Source organism: Pyrgilauda ruficollis, unplaced genomic scaffold, assembly GCF_017590135.1.
Source record: "Pyrgilauda ruficollis isolate IOZ18807 unplaced genomic scaffold, ASM1759013v1 scaffold133, whole genome shotgun sequence".
In the NCBI taxonomy this organism is placed as follows: domain Eukaryota; kingdom Metazoa; phylum Chordata; class Aves; order Passeriformes; family Passeridae; genus Pyrgilauda; species Pyrgilauda ruficollis.
Genome location: NW_024511766.1, coordinates 465,704 through 481,619, shown reverse-complemented (window position 1 = coordinate 481,619; position 15,916 = coordinate 465,704). Strand labels below are relative to the sequence as shown.

Sequence of the window (15,916 nt, the reverse complement as noted above, 5' to 3'; positions counted from 1 at the left end):
GAAATGGTTAAAACATGGTTCCAGATCAGGCTGAATGCTCTGAAATCGGCAATTAGGGAAAAAAGCTCCTGATTTATTTTTAATCTCATGATCTGAAGAACCTTACTCAACATTGTCTCTTTCTCAACATTTTATTTTAAGAACCTGTGTGGATGCCAAATCATGGGTCTGGATCCTGCAGCTACAACCACACAAGTGTGCCTTTGTGGGGATATTTTGGCTCTGTGTGACCATTACACAAAGGTCATCTGCCCAAAGCTGGTTAGCAGAGAGGGCTCATGCTCAGAAGAAACCCACTGCCTGCTTTCACCTGGTCCCCAGTACACAGCTCACAGCAAACGTGCACCACCTGTGTCCCCATGCCCGTGTCACCAGCTGCTGCTCCAGCAGCGTGGGTGCTCCGTGCCAACAGCAGCACAAGGAGCATTTCACCACATCCATTCAAGCAGCATCCTTTGCTAAGTGACCGTGACCACCCCTGCCCAATGTGTCTGCTCCATTGCAGGGTGCAGGGAAAGGAGCAGGGTCGGGTGGGCAGGCGGCCAGAGCAGCAGGGGCTGCTGGCAGCACCTCGGAAGGGCACGGGCACGGCGGCTCCTGGGCAGCAGGTGGCACGTTGGTAGAGCCCCCACCTGTGACCTACCCCCGACAAATTCCTCCTGCACCCCCAGGTGTGCCTTGCAAAGATGTCGAGAAAGCTGGCGTTAGACAGGAAGCTTTTTTTGGGTCAGTGTGTCTCTTTGGTGCCCGGCACAGCTGCAAGCACTCTGCCAGCTGCACACGGATGAGGAGTGATGGCTCTGCCTGCTCCCACTCCTGACAGGGTGTGCATCCCCCAGTGAGCCTGGAGCCACCCGAGGGGCCCTTCCCTTCCTGCTTCAGGAAAGCCCTCACTGCAAAAATACCTGTAACTCCGCTCAGGAAAACAGGAAAATGATGAAAAAGTGAGGGCTCCACACAACTTCTGTGCAGATCACTGTCCATCAAAGGAAACAGCGCTGAGGCAGCCACGGCCTGAGATAAGGGATCGGATTGCATGTGCTTCTCACGGGCAGGGTGGGCAGCCACAGGAGCACAGGCGCTCGGTACAATGCTGCACTCGGGCACAGCCCGGCGCTCCGAGTGCCTGGGGACACGGGACAGGGGACACGGGAGGGTGCCGAGGTGTCTAACACAGGAGCACACCTCACACACATCTCCTGCTGCCCTTCTTCCCTCCCGGGAACGGGCAGCCACGGCCAGGGCTGAGCTACAGCTCCCCAGGGAGTGGTAGCTTGCGGCCGGGAGCTTGTACCCAGCGAGTTCTGTAGCCGTGGCCGCGGGAAGGGCGCGGGGCTCGCACCGGCGAACATCCCCTGCCGGCGGCAGCGCCCGCCGCGCTCGTTCGGTGACACGCGGGGACAGGGCTCCTCCCGAGCACCGGGGCCGCTCGCACCCCCCGTGCCGTCAGCAGCGAATAACAGAGCAGCAGCCCGAATCCTCGGCCACCCGCCAGCGACCGCGCCGCCGAGGGGCAGCGCGGCCCGAGCGCAGAACGCGCCCGCCGCGCTCGGCACCGGCACCGGCTGCGGGGAGGGACGGGGCACCCAGGGCACGCTGCCCACGGCGCCGCTGCCCCGCGGCTGTCCGGGAAAGCCGCTGTCCCCCCCGCCGCCCGGACACCTGCGAGCCCCGCCGGCCCGGCACTCACCGGCGGCGGCCTCCAGCAGCGCGGCGGCGCGGAGCAGGCGGTAGTAGCGCTCCATGTCCCCCGCCGAGGTGCCGCCCGGCACCGGCATCGCCCCGCCCCGGCACTGACCCGGTACCGGCACCGGCCCGCCCCTAGCGCCGCCCCGGTACCGGCCCGCCCCGGTCCGGTATCGCCCTGGTCCGGTATCGCCCCGCCCCCGGCACTGCCCCGGTACCGCCCCGGTCCGGTACCGGCCCCGCCCCGATCCGGTACCGTCACCCGCCCTGCCCTGGTCCGGTACCTGCACCGTCCCGCCCCGCCCCCGGCACCGCCCCGGTACCGGTACCGCCACGGTCCCGCCGCCGCCGCCCCCGCCCGCGTGCATTTCTTTCCCTTTTTTTAGCTCCTTCCCCCGCTTTTTCCTTCCTGGTTTGTTTGTTTATTTGTTTGTTTTTTCCCCTCTTCCCCCTTTCCTCTTTCCCCCCTTTTTTTCCTCTTTATTCCCTTTTCTTTTTCACCCTTTTTTCCTATTTCTTTAGTTTATTCCCTTCCTCCCCTTTCTCCTTCCTCTTCCCCTCTTATTCCCTTTTTCTTTTCCCCCTTCCCCCTTTTTTCCATTCCCCTATTTTTCCTCTTTTGTCCCCCTCCTTAGTCTTTTTTTCCAGTATTTCCTTCTATTCCCTCTTTTGCTTTTTTCTTCCTTCCCCCCCTTTTTCCTTCCTCTCCCTTTTCTCCTTTCTTTCCTTTCCCTCTCCTCCTATTCCTTTTTTTCCCTTTAATTTACCACTATCCCAGTGCCCCCCAGCACACCACCCTGCAGCTGGATTTACTCCCTGCCTTAGTGCCTATAGCACTTCTGTAGGGGAAAAAAAACCCCAAAAACAAAACCAAAACATTTCCATCCTCCGCAAGCAGCATTCTAGCAAATTCCTTGAACGATTTATGAGAAGTGCATGAAACCACACTGCAGCCAGGGCTGGCCAGAGCTCCCAGCACAGCACTGGGCTGCCCCATCAGTCTCAGTTTTCCTGATGCTGAGGCTCAAACGATGCCAGCTCGCTCTCGACAGGAGCCTGAGCTGCCCAGGAAGGCAGCATGGAGAAGGAGATGTTCCTGTTTTTCCAAAACAACCTTTTAATTATGCTCTTTACTATAATAGCAGCCTTTTTCCAACACTTCAGCAGTCAGGGCTATTAATTAAAGAGCCATGGTCTAACAGTGGTAATATAAAACTCAGCATCTTTTGGTAGGCCCTTCTTACCCTGATACAGAATTTTTCCAGGGAAAACAACCATTCAGTCAGGGCTCCTTGCTCGTGACACAGCAGGCTCTCACTACCAAACAGACTGGAGAGATGATTTTCTGTCTGGTCATAAAGCACTTCTTGTGTGACAGGGACAGTTCATGTGCAGTTACTCATGAAAAAATCACTCTGATACGCAAGGCTGCAAGTCAGGAAAGAGCCTTGCCCCGTTCCTGCTGTATTCCCACCGCAGGAACGCTGTTTGTCCCAAACTGCCCCGGCTCAGGGAGAACGGGACCCACCCAAGTGCTCAAAGCCCCCGTTGTGCCCCAGCACTGCACAGGGGATGCTCTGCTGTGGCTGGGACTCACCCCACTGAGTGCCACACTCCTGCTTGGCACAGGAGCTGGGGAGTGAAGCCACCCCGCAGGAGATGCAGCTGCCACCCCCAAGGCTCACAATCAATCCGTTCCTTGCTCTCTGAAGGGAAGGCAAAGCCGTGCAGGCGGGACGTGGGTGAGGTCTCTGCAGCCCAGCCCAGGTGTGCCCGACGCTGGCAGGAATCCTGCACACCAGAGCCCTGCACACAGCAGGGCTGGCAGCAGGCAGCCTCGGGCAGCCTGCAGCTGGGCAAGCTGGGCTAGCTCAGGCTGGAGGGCCGTGGCTGATGGCATTTCCTCAGGGCCACCGAGAGTCACGGTTTGGAACCCTGGCTGCTCACTTTGGGGCGTTCCACTACCAATGCCCAGCTACCCCAGCAAGGCATTCTGCATCGTCCAGCTGCCCACATTTTATTTACACTGCCAGCAGCTCCTTGGCTCCTCCTGAGCCGGGTGTCACCCTCCGCCTGCCCAGGAGATGCTAAACTGAGAGAAGCAGCAAGGAGACACGTTAAAAAGGAAACACTGACAGCCAGCAACATGGCTGTTTCTTTTTCAGGAATCTCCTGTCCAGGCCCCTTAGCAATGTTCAGCACTCCGAGGGTGGCACATCCAAACTGGTGTGTGAGGGGCAAGATCCCTTTAAAGCTGTGGAAAATCTTGACAGCACCTGTTTGCAGAGATTTATTTCATGTGGGTGCAATGCCTCATCCTTAAATCTAATCTTAGGGAGAAGGTGTAGGAAGAATTCCAACTAATTTCATTAATTCCAGATCAGGGGCTGAAAAAACCCACTCAAAATTATAAACCTCTTGAATTTGAAAAACAACCCAACTTTTTTCTCCCTTTCCCAGATTAAGGCTAGAAGGTTGGGTTGAGACTAGAGCCATTATTTGGATTTGGAAATTACCCTCCAAAAATACCTGTTCAGTCAAGTGCTGAGAACTGGAAAAACAGAGCTGGCTAAACACAGGTTAGAGTCAAAGTGATGTCCAAGGGAATTGCTCACCTCTGGAGTAAGCAAACTACTAGTGCAGAAGAGTAATGGACCTCGGGCTGGTTTTTATGAGCAGGGGTTTTAGGAGGATTTCCTGTGCAGACAGCAGCATCGCCCTCACTCCAGGGCTACTGCCCAGTGCGGCTCTGCCCAGGCTGGTCCAGGCTCAGCAGAACCTCCAGAGCCTGGCAGGAATCCTGACCCGACCGAAGCCAGCCACACCTGCACGGATTTAATGAAGAGGAGGATTTTATGTCTCCTACTTGAATGTGAGAAATAAAAGGGCTCCACTCTGCTCTCCCACTCTCGCTTTCCCCCTGCCTCAGTTGTTGCTGCAGCTCCTGCTTTTGGAAAGGAACACTCACAGGTGCACACACACACCCTTTCTCCAGGCCACTGTGTATTTTCCAGCTCAGCAGGTTATCCAGACGTGTGAAAACTTAAAGCAAAGGCCAATGCCAGCAGCGAGAACGCTGTGGCTGCATGTCCTGCAACAGCTGCAGGGGGACAGCGAGGGACAGGGACACCGCGCCCCCTCCACGTGCCAAGAGCCCGCACACGCCAACAGCCTGGCCTTAACAAAACTGCTGTCCTTGTTAAAAACCACCTTACAACACGACATTGCCTCTCCTTTCCGACCAGCAGGGCTGCATGGCTGTTTGAAATGCTAATTTTGGTGCTTTCTGCAGTAGCCGGTGACCTGCAGGCATCTCCCATCGCTTACATGCACAGCTTTGTCCTGCCAGCCCGGGCAGCCAGCTCGGGGTGAGAGCCTCTCCAGCCCTTCAGACCATTCTCACCATCTCTCCCTGGTGCTATCAAGATTCTCAATGCGTGTATCTGGTTTCCAATAGTACGAGCTGCTCGGGAAAGGTTAGTTTGTTTTAAATAGCTCAGCCATCTGTCCTGCGGTGCCTGACGGGAGTGCAGGGATCGAAGCAGCCAAAACAGAATTTTTCAAACTGTCAGTTTCTCATTACAAACATTTCAGCTTGAAACAGACCCGTGTCCTTAAAAAGAAAGTTAAGCCTATATATTTCTTGTGCATTACACAAACACTGCGAGTCGTGCTTCAGCAGTTTCCTCCTGTTGTTGGAATTTCATCAATGCAAATATTGGGCCTGAACCTCACCAGCACCAGGCACTTTGCAAACCTCATCTGTGTATTTCGAGGCTTTGAACTAAAAAATACTTCATTACAAGCAGCCACGGCACAGAACCAAGAACCAAAACAGAGCAGTAAGGAAAACACTTCGTGAATGGAAATCAGGCACATGGACCTACATTCTTCTCAGCCAGTTCCTAAATGTCAGCTGAAGCCTTGGGTTCACCTCTTCTAGAAAGTTAAATCAATTTATTCACTTAATTCACAGGATTCACTTTCATAATTAAATATTCATTTTGAGGGAAATTCTTGGAGAGCACACAGGCCAGCTGTGTGCAGCAGCTGATACCCACAACTGCTAATACACTGCTGCAAAAATAAAAATGTATGAGAAGCAAGCAGGGTTTCCTTAGGTAAATGCTGCTGCACACCAGGCAACCAAGCATGGCCTTGCTGGCACCTACCCCACCGTGAAAATGCTGATTTTTTCCCCCTAGTACTGCCCTGGAAAAGCCCACACAATCAATTATCCCCTAGGAGTATCCAAGGAGATGAGAGACAACAAGTATATATTAATCAGAACAACATACCAAAGTTTATTGATTACTTCAAACAAAAGTTTCTGTAATGAAAAAAGAGCAAGTTGCATTCATAAAAGGTAACATTCACATTCAATTTCCTTGATATAAAGCAACATAAATGTATAAAATTGCATTTAATTGAAAAAAATGTAAGGTTGCAGTCCTTTTTCTTTGCAAGAAGCTGAAAATGTATCTGCTCATTGCCTGTATATAATTTACATTTTCTATACACTACATGGTTTTTTTAAAAAATTCATAGCTGGGAAATTGGATAAATGGTGCAGTATTAGGAAAGTTTTTCAACTGTGTGTATACAAATTCAATTTGAAGCTTTTATGCAATTCCAAGTCATTTATAATATTCTCATAACGATTAGGATTAGTTTTTGCAAAGTCGCTATGACTACACCAAGCTCCACTGTTATCACATAAGAGTTTTAGAGGGAATCTTAATTACTGTCCTTATCTTTCAGTGTCACTAGTCAGTGACAAAACTTCAACAAATTATTATGAGAAAACCCAGCCTTTTTTCCTTCAAGTTTCTCCACCAAGAAGCCTGTACTGGCCTTTCAGTGTCCCTGAAGGGCACCGTGAGTGTGGTGGCATCAGGGAACGAGCACCCACCACAGCATCCCCGTGCCACTGCTGCCACGCCAGTCCTGCTGCCTCTAACCCTACAGCCCTGACCAGCACTTCTTCTGCCCCTCTCTAACCTCAGAAGGGGTCTCCTGTTTCCCTGATTTCACAAGTCACCCACAGCAATCACAATTCTGGTTTTGCCATTGCTGAGTGGCGAGGATCAGCTCTTCTGCTGGACCTGGCTGTCCTGGCACCCAGCACTACACCAGTGCACTATCTGAAAACCCAAGCCCAAGAAAAACTGCATTTTCTCCAAAAGAGCTGTATTCAAGACATTCCACATGAATTCCACCTGTCAGCATGCACACCTTGGGTTTGAACATACAGCTATTGCAAGGGCTTGTTCCAGCTGGAGACAGGACACTTGGAAAGGCCAAGAGAAAGATTTGGTTCTCAGAAGGCTCTGTCTTGAGACAGGCAGCAGAAATGATCCTGGTTACGTGACCATTTGAGCAGTTCACACACACGTCAGGTTCCACTGCTCCCACTGATACCACCAATGGAATTCCAGGGGAACAGACTGTCACCCTTGGAGCAGAGCACGACACAAAACTAACTGAGAAGCAAGGTGTCATGCTTGGGACCATTCGGGCTTGGAATGGTTTTGAATCACAGGAATCAGGCATTTTAGCGCCCATTTTTCAGAGGTTATGTAAACACAAGTCAGCAACTGTATATTTAAGGAGAATGGTTAGATTTGGCATAGAGAGCATATCTTCATTGTACTCATCGTATACTTGATCTGTAGGCACCGCATTTCTGCAAGGAAAGTTGAGCAGGGGACAAGGTCTGCAAGTCGAATCCTAGGTCTGTGAAATGAGCTAGGGAAATGGGAAAACAAAACAAAGCAGAAAATGGAAGCTTTGCCCACGGGACACATGCTGGCAGTGCAGCTCCTGCCTGGCATGCAGCAGGGAGCTGAGCCGCGCGCTGGCACGGCGCAGACGCCGCTCGTGCCGAGGCCAGTGCAGAGTGTATGATACAGTGGTCCTGTCCATGTCCTCTCCCACGCTGGGCCATGGCAGAGCAGCCCCAGGACTGTGCACTCCCCTCTCCCACTCAGCTAAGGCCCATCCAACATCCCCATGATGCACGAGAGAATTTGCCAGCAGCTGTCCGCACCGGTCGCAGACGAACCGCAGGGATGGCAGCCAGAGAGCAAGACTTGATTCTTCCAAAAATGAACAGTCTGCAGTTCAACAAAACACGGTGAGGGGAATGTTCTGTCTATCCCAAATTGTTCTGTTGTACGTACATGACACAAGGCTGAGCGAGCAGGAGCCAAAGCCAGAGGCAGTGCAGAGCTTGCTGCTTCTGAAAGGAGCCCCGAAGCTTCTCCCAGCAGCTCCTCTGGGGACATCAGCACGAGGCAGGGGCTGTCACACCAACCAGCAGGGCACACAGGCTGCTCTGTCACTGCTCAGGACTTAACACAACAAAAGAAGCTGCTCTTTCCACACAGGAAGTATCAGAGAAAAAAAAATATTGAGAGTCAGGCATCTCACCTTTGCTGTGCAGAACCTAAAGAGGAAAGTTCCTACTACCATGGTACAGGTAGATTTAAAAAGAACATGCCAATTTAAAAAACAAAATGTAAAATGAAATCAGGCTCATGTATTCAATTTTAAACTGTCTTCTTTTTTCTTAGTGCAAATAACTCAAGATGCAGTTTTATACACCTGCAGGTTGACAAGCACAGCCCATGTCCCTGGGATCAGCCAAGGACTACACTGTCCCTCAGGCCTTTAAAGTGTTGGAGCTGCTGCACAGTGCAGTAATGCAAGCACAGCCACAGGAGCCTGGTGCTCAGAGTCTGGCACAGCCCAACTTTTGGGATTCCTCTTTCCCCCACAAAAGCTTCCTTCCATCACAACAGCCCCAAAACAACCTTTTCTTCACACTCCAGCAGGAATAAACCCATCAGCAAACTGGTTGTGGGAGGATGCTCTGGCACTTCCAGCACTGCAGGTCTTCACATGGACACCACTGCTGTGGACAGACCGCAGACTGCTTCCAGCTCCACCTGGAGGAGAGAGTGGCAAAGATTTCTCCCGAATTTTCAGTGATCCTGCCGTGTGCATCTGGGAACTCATGGCTGGGAGGGGGCAGCTGCCAGGCCCAGCAGCAGGAGAGGGGCTCCAGGGCTGCATCCACCTTCCCTGTGAGGGGAGCAGCCTCTTCCCAGTGCCTCCAGAGGGCTGGAGGGGAATGTGACTGGGTTGAAGTCTGTGCTACTTCTTTGGTCAGGCAGAGCAGGAGCTCTGAGCAGCCCTGCTGCTCTCGGACAATCTGCAGCGGGCACGGGAGCCCCGTGTCAAATGGGGCTGGCACTGCACTCTTGCACTTCCATCCATGCTGTTTGGGGTGAACTCCTAAAGATGCTTTCTCAGCCTCCAGTGATGTAGGATTTGGCAGAAGTGGTTTTTCTGGGAGGGCAGGGAAGCCTCAAGACCAAAGACTAACGGGTACCGTGGGGCCAGTGCCCTGGCTGCTCTCCCAGCAGGGCTGCTGCCAGTCCTTGGTACTATCAAAGGTCACTGCCAGGTAAAACCATGGGTTCCTACAGCATGACAATGTGCAGGGTTTGTGTGGAGCACTTCAAGGTATCCTGAGGGGATATCTTTCTGCCAAATTAGTAACAGCATCTTCAGCCTTCACATAACCATTCTCTATACGTTTGTATGACACTAACACAGGCAGATCAAAGGGGCCAGCCTGCAAAAATCAGAAGGAAAACAAACATGTATTGCAACTGTTACATTGCCAAACCCATAAACCTTTTCCTGGGTTATTAAAAAAATATATACATAGAAGAATGATTAGACCATGATAAAAGTGCCAAATATCATTCACAACCAAGTAATCAGATGATAAATCAATTTTCACAATTTGCAAAATGCTGCATGAAGTCCAAAAGTGGCACCTGCCCCACTGTCCCCTGTGCTGGTCCAGCCACCTCCCACAGCAGTCTGCACCAGGGTGTGGTGGTGGAGAGCACCACCTAATGTCAGTGGGGAAGGACTGGCTGCACAGGCTGGGTGCCAGCTGCACTGGGGGCCTGGCAAGGCTGCCTGCTGGCCCTGCCATGCCACAAATCTGACGTCTTTAGCAGCAGGTGTGGGCACCGAGGTGCGAGAGGTTCATACACAGTCTGCAGGTTTATGTTTGCAGCAGACACCACACATAACATCTCCCCTAAATGCAGAATTGTGAATTCAATTAGGCACTTTTCTTATTCTGCTATTGGCTTACTACAAAGTTTGAAATCAACTCGTAGGAGGATGCTCTGGGTGTGTGTGCAGGCACACGGACACAGACATGCCTCTGGCCCATGTGCTGCCACACACAGATAAGTACATGTGTTTAGTTTCCATCTGTGCAGATGAATTAAAACATACTTATTTCTATCTGACAGAACAGCATGCACCCTAGAGAAAGGGATTTTGGTACAATTCAGATGCAATACTGGGATCATTTTAACAACTGAGATCTCCATCCTTCACTGTAAATGTATCAGCATTAGCTTTTATAACCAGTGTTAGCACAATTGAGGCTGCACTCTCAAATTAAATTTTGTGCTAATATTGGACTGAAGTAGCAGTTAGATTGAAATATTTGTTTACATATTGCCAAATATTGGAAAGGATCTGTACAGCTATGGGATTCTGAAGAAGCTGGATAGTACAACACCCCCACATTAAAATGCATCCCAAGCATTGCATCTCCATTCCACAAGGACAGGTGCCCCACACCGACAGTCAGGAGGATTACAAGAACCATGGTTTAATTGATTTGGAGGAGGTTACACTTGGTTAATTGATGCCTTTAAAACCATCCCAATCCTCCAGACAGGGTACCTGTTACAACACATTAGACTCATCTGAGAAGGTTCTTAAAAGAAGAGGTCTGACAGAAGGTCTGGCCGACAATGAATCAGGTGCCTTCCTGCTGCTCTGCAACAGCGAGGCAAAGAGACTTATAGCACACGAGCCCTCAGCCTGCCTGGGCCAAACAATGCTCACACCCCCTTACAGCTGCCTCATTCCAGAAAGGAGGGACTGACACATGGTGCCTAGCACTGGCTGGCTTCTGCAGTGCAAGGGGCACGGGAGGTACTCAGAAATTGGCTCTGCTCCTCAAAGTGTTTGGAGATTCATGCTGCAGGTGCTTTTGGGGGAGGAGGAAAACATCCCTGATCTCCACACAACTGGTATTTTTAGAACAGCAAGTAATGGTGGAGAGCTGCAGTGAATCCAAACACTAGGGACAGGCAATCAAGGTGCTTTGCTGTGGGTGACCCCACCAGCCCCATGGTCAGCAAGTCCAAAACTATCCCTTGATGTGAGGGTTGTGGGCTGTGGCTTAATCACTCACACCAAGAACAGCAGCAGCACTGACAAATGGCAGGGACTGGGCAAGGTGGGCACTGGGGAAGCTCCTCCTAGGTCAGACAAGCCTGAGCCATTTGCCAAGTCACCCAGAGGACAATCAACACCAATTCCACCTTGTCCCACTCCTGTCTGGTCCACTAACACAAAACTACAGCAAGGAAGGAGAGTGTAACCAGCTTTGTCTGTGTCCACCTCACTTGGACATCCTGAGCACGACCAGCTCGCCCACCTGCGGTGCAGCAAGAGACCCAAGGGGAAGAGACAGACCAAATATTTAAGCAAAAGATTTAAATTAAGGCAAAAGGTGAGGAAAAGCAAGGCTCTGCTGTGTGAGCAAGTCTAAACGTGGGTTTTCAGGAGTTAGGCATTAGAAGGAAGAAAAAAGCAGTCGAGCAAGCAACACATTGCGACTCAGAAAGGAAATCACCTTATTCACTCCAAGAAAAGCTGTGATTGCTGGAAGTTTGAGAAAGCATGAAGATAGTGGATGTTCCTGAGGAAGGAAGGCGCTTCGTTACCTAGTTCACAACAGCACAAAAGACAGAAAATTGCAGTACGAGAAAGAGAAAGGCAGAAACCAAGGAAAACACAAATGCGCCTTGCAGTTAAGAAAACAAACAGAACCAAAACAAAATAAAAACAACCACCACATTACCACACAGAAAATTTAATAAAGGCTGAGCAGAGCTGATGCGCTGTGTTACAGGAAACTGGGGGTGAAACCCTGCCCCACTGGGATCAAGGGCAAACGCCCAACAACCTGGCCTAAGTCTGTCCTCCCCTTCCAGAAGGGACCCTTGGCCACCAAGTTGTGCTTCAGGCTCCCATACAATGCCCCTCATTTTGTTTTTCACTGTATGGTTCCCTTGGGACACTGATATTTATTTTACTTCAATATTAAGGTCAGGATTCTTAACAAGGGTTTTGATTTGAAATCATCTCCCTGGTCCTAGATGCCTTTACAAATCAGGCAGCTGTCTGATGGCTGACACAGATATCCAGAGCTGCTATCTCCTTCAGGCACTTACAATAAAGCTCTTACTCAAAATGTACATTAAATAGGGCTCAGCCTGTGTTTAGTTTGGGATGCACATCTGAAGAGACTCTTCTAGTTGACACGCACTTTGCTTTGCTAAGTGATTTCACAAGAGCCTTTGTTAAATGAATAAAAAGCACTCTTGAAATAAGCGTTGCAAGAGGGGATGGATCTTTGCTCAGCAGCTGAAGGCAAAAACCTCCCAGGTGAGTTGAGCTGGGGCTCAGAAACCCCCAGGTCACCCTCCAAGGGCACTGTCCCCAAGCTCTCCTTTCCAGGACACTGTCCCCAAGCTCTCCTGTGTCTGCAGCTGAGAGCAACTCACTCCCAGCCTATCCAACAGGGGTGTCCAGCTGGAAACTATTAAATCATACACAAGTGGAAGAAGTTACATGAATCCTCACAAAATACAACCACAGCTCTTACCACCTCCACTGTTTCCAGCTTCAGTGATGCCCCATCCCTGGGAGTGTCCAAGGCCAGGCAGGATGGAGCCCTGAGCAACCTGATCTAGGGAATGGCATCCCTGCCATGGCAGGGGCTGCAACTGGCTGATCTTCAGGGAGCCTGCCAACCCAGACCTGTCTGTGACTCCTTCAATGACCAGGGGTGGGGGTACCTGCCTGCAAGTGACCCCAGCCCACGTCCCTCCAGCTGTGCCCCACTGCAGCCCTGGCACCAGCAAAGCCAGGGCAGGAGGCCAGGGCTGCCTGGCAATGCCCACATGCTGGCCCAGGGCAGGACCTGCTGAGGCTGCAGGGCAAGAGAGCTGCTGCAGGGGGGGAGCAGGGCCAGGGGAGCAGGGCTGACCCTCAGGGACACCCCCCTGCCCCCAGGACAGCAGAGACAAGGGGCAGGGGGCTCAGCACAGCGAGTCCTGAGCCTGGCAGAGCTGGCCTTCACCACCTGCAGGAGCACTGGAGAAAACTGCTAAGAGGTTTCCACTGCTAAAGGGACCCTCCTCCCCAGCAGTGGAGGAGAGCTGCTAAGAAACCAGAGAACTTCCAAGGAGAGTGAATCATGGTCTGAGCCTTTGGTTATTTATGCAGGATGGGCAAATGTGACAAGAGCTGGCCCTGCTCCCACTGCACCAGCACCTGAGGACATACCAGGGGAGCATCCTGCTTTTCTGACATAAAAACAAGCAGTTGTTTTCAGGACAAGACAAAGTGTTCTTGGTGATCAGTTCAGGCTGGACAAGGCCTATGCTCTTCTCTAGGAGACACCACATTCCCACCCAGGGAAGGCAGCTAGGCAAAGGCACAGGTTGGCTCTCTCCCTGCTGCAGATCTAGGCAGTATTTTTAGAATAACTTCTTGACATGTTTGGCATGTGAAAGAGCAAGACAAGACTCTAGAAAGCCTTCCTTGAGATGTGAGTGGTACGTGGTATTGTTAGAGGTTCATCTGGTGCCTAAGGGTAAGAACAGTCTTCCTAAAAATACAGTGTGATACATCATCTTGTTCCTTACCTGATGATTTTTCTCTTTTATATTTTTTAAAACTATTAGAAGAATTTCTGGGAAAAGGCTGATAAAGATCAGGAGAATTATTGCCAGCCATGTGGAAACAGAAGTCAGCATATGAGCAAATACAAAATACATTCTTTGCTGCTTCAAGAAAGGCCTGAAAAAGAAAGGATACAAATAAATTCTGGTTAACAGGGGTATTCCCAGAAGATTAGAATCAACAGAGACTTCAGGTAAAGCTATCAGCAGCTATGCCTCCCTTTCAGACACAGATGGATACAGCACAGACACACACTGTCCATCCCTCTAATGCATCTCCTGCCTCCAGCTGCACTATTTCTGGAAGATTGTCATGATCCATTTTGCATCTTCCACATCTGTTTCTTTCCAGGGCGGGAAGGGGTTTGAATTTAGCCACCATCACTGAACAATAAATTATTCACCTCATCAAAAGCCAGGTAATTTTATTCCAATGTCAGGGTTTGCTAGAGCTTCTGGTTTGGTTTTGGCAGTGGAAATCCAGAGTCTCCCAATCACAACAGGTTATTTGTCCCTTCCTCCTTTCCTTGATGAGGGAGAGCAACCAACAGCTGCTGGGGAAAAACTCCTCATCAATAACTGCTGACAAGGACCCCAAAGCAGTTTTTGCTTACTGTTAGATCAAAAATATTGAGCTATGCAAGTTAAACAGCAGGAAGAGTTTTCAGTAGAAAACTCACATTGAGCATGGAGATGCGGCTAGATTCAGATCTGTGTCTGCTGGTCAGCAGAAGTTAACTGCAGAGCTAAAGCTTGTGACCCCCACACAAAGCATTTAAATCTGTTCCACATCCTTATTAGCAGGTTGCTGGACCAGGGATCCAGCTGGATCAGAGATCCAGCCAATATCCCATGGCAAAGCAAAGGTGTAAAACAGAGATGCTGTCTGCTGGGAATGTCAACTGAACACTTGCTGCAGCACAGGAAATACAAAGCTGTAATGTTTGTAATGCACTAATGCTCACCTGCTTTTGCAACACATTAAACGTCAAATCCTGGGTGCACTCAAATCAAGAGCATTTCTCCTACTCAGATCCATCATTTCAACACCAGGACCTGGCTTGCTCCTGTTTATTTTTCCCTCTGTCCCAGAGGGCCAGGCCCTCTTGCTCTGCATCTGCCCCACCTGCTCCTTCTGTTTCACTGAGGTTCTTCCCAACACAAATTCTGTCTCCCTCCTCCACATGCACAAACAGACCCTAAAAGGCTTAGACTAGAACCTCCCAATACGGACAAGAGCCTCAAGCAGCAGAAAAGCAAGCAGCCCCTGCCCTAGCTGAGCACCTGGATGATGCCCAGGGTGTTCTCTCTTGCAGGCTCTTCCCTCTGCTGGGCTGAGACCTCCTCAAACACACCCATGTGCAGCAGCCCTCACCCAGCACTGCCTTTTGGCGTGGGATGGAGGCAGCCCTTCCTCAGGCAGCAGAGGAAGGAGCAGGGCTGCACACACCTCGGCACCCACACACCTCAGGGACCCCTAAGGAGGGGTGCAGCACCGGCCATTCCCCCAAGAAAGGGCAGTGGAAAGAAGAAGATACTTGCCAAATGACTCCTCCCCAAAAGAATGAGAAAAACACATAGAAAGCAAGGGAGCCCCAAATCACAAAGTGGTTCATCCACGTCCAGAATCGGGTGTCTAACGCCAGCTGTGGGAATAAAGAGAGACAAAACAGGCTTTAGATGCAGAGTGCATTGGTTGTATTTGTATGACATTTCAGACTGGTTCCACATTAAGGCTGAAGGTTCTCCAAACAGCTACCTCTGTGCATATGGGCACCAGGAAAAACATTTTCAATGCCCACAATGTTAGCAGGGAAACAGTGACATTCTAATTGTAACTGGCACTTTTAAATGGAATAAATTTGATGCAACCCCTGATCCTACAGGAAAGAAACATCTAAAGGTTACAGGGACTGTAATTGCCTCTTGTCACCACCTGCTGTCCTGAACCAAACACAAAAGACCTTTTGTAAGGTCTTATGCAAACAGTTTGTTCTGGAAAGCTCCATGAAACAAAATAGATTTGCTATTGTTATTTGACACATGTGCTTTTGTGATCACTTTGGCACTCAGCCTTGCCTGAAACAAGGTGGACAAACCCAAATTCTCTATTGCTCCTCTCCTCTTGCTGGAACTAAACATCAAGAGGTGAAAGCGTGGGGAAAAGTCAACCGTAACCAACCGGAGTCCTCAAAAGAGGGGAAAAAAATAGAAAAATAATTTAAACAAAGCAAACACTTAGATGACAGACCACACAAAGGAAAGTAAGCAGGTTCTGCCTCTACGGGAGAAGATTTAAGTGTGGTGGAAAATACTCAGACACTTGATCTGGAGCACGCTGAGCCCATGATTTCCCAGTGCACACACAG

The 15,916-nt window shown here is 50.5% G+C and overlaps 2 protein-coding genes across 4 annotated transcripts in view; both read right to left on the bottom strand.

Annotated features, from left to right (window-relative positions):
- The window catches only part of MCF2 (MCF.2 cell line derived transforming sequence), a 51,289-nt gene extending 49,524 nt beyond the window's left edge, over positions 1-1,765 (bottom strand). The window contains exon 1 of the mRNA XM_041459264.1: positions 1,691-1,765. Coding sequence (XP_041315198.1) covers positions 1,691-1,745 — 55 coding nt within the window. The 5' untranslated portion in view covers positions 1,746-1,765. The remainder of the gene's footprint in view (positions 1-1,690) is intronic.
- A 4,199-nt stretch (positions 1,766-5,964) lies between these two features.
- The window catches only part of ATP11C (ATPase phospholipid transporting 11C), a 54,678-nt gene continuing 44,726 nt past the window's right edge, over positions 5,965-15,916 (bottom strand). For 2 of the 3 annotated variants that reach the window (XM_041459242.1, XM_041459243.1), the window contains 3 exons: positions 15,090-15,193; positions 13,512-13,665; positions 5,965-9,328 (listed from right to left, as the gene is read on the bottom strand). In XM_041459242.1, coding sequence (XP_041315176.1) covers positions 9,212-9,328; positions 13,512-13,665; positions 15,090-15,193 — 375 coding nt within the window. In that variant the 3' untranslated portion in view covers positions 5,965-9,211. Of the gene's footprint in view, positions 9,329-10,470; positions 10,567-11,431; positions 11,523-13,511; positions 13,666-15,089; positions 15,194-15,916 lie in introns of all 3 variants that reach the window. The other variant, XR_005954462.1, reaches the window with a different exon arrangement.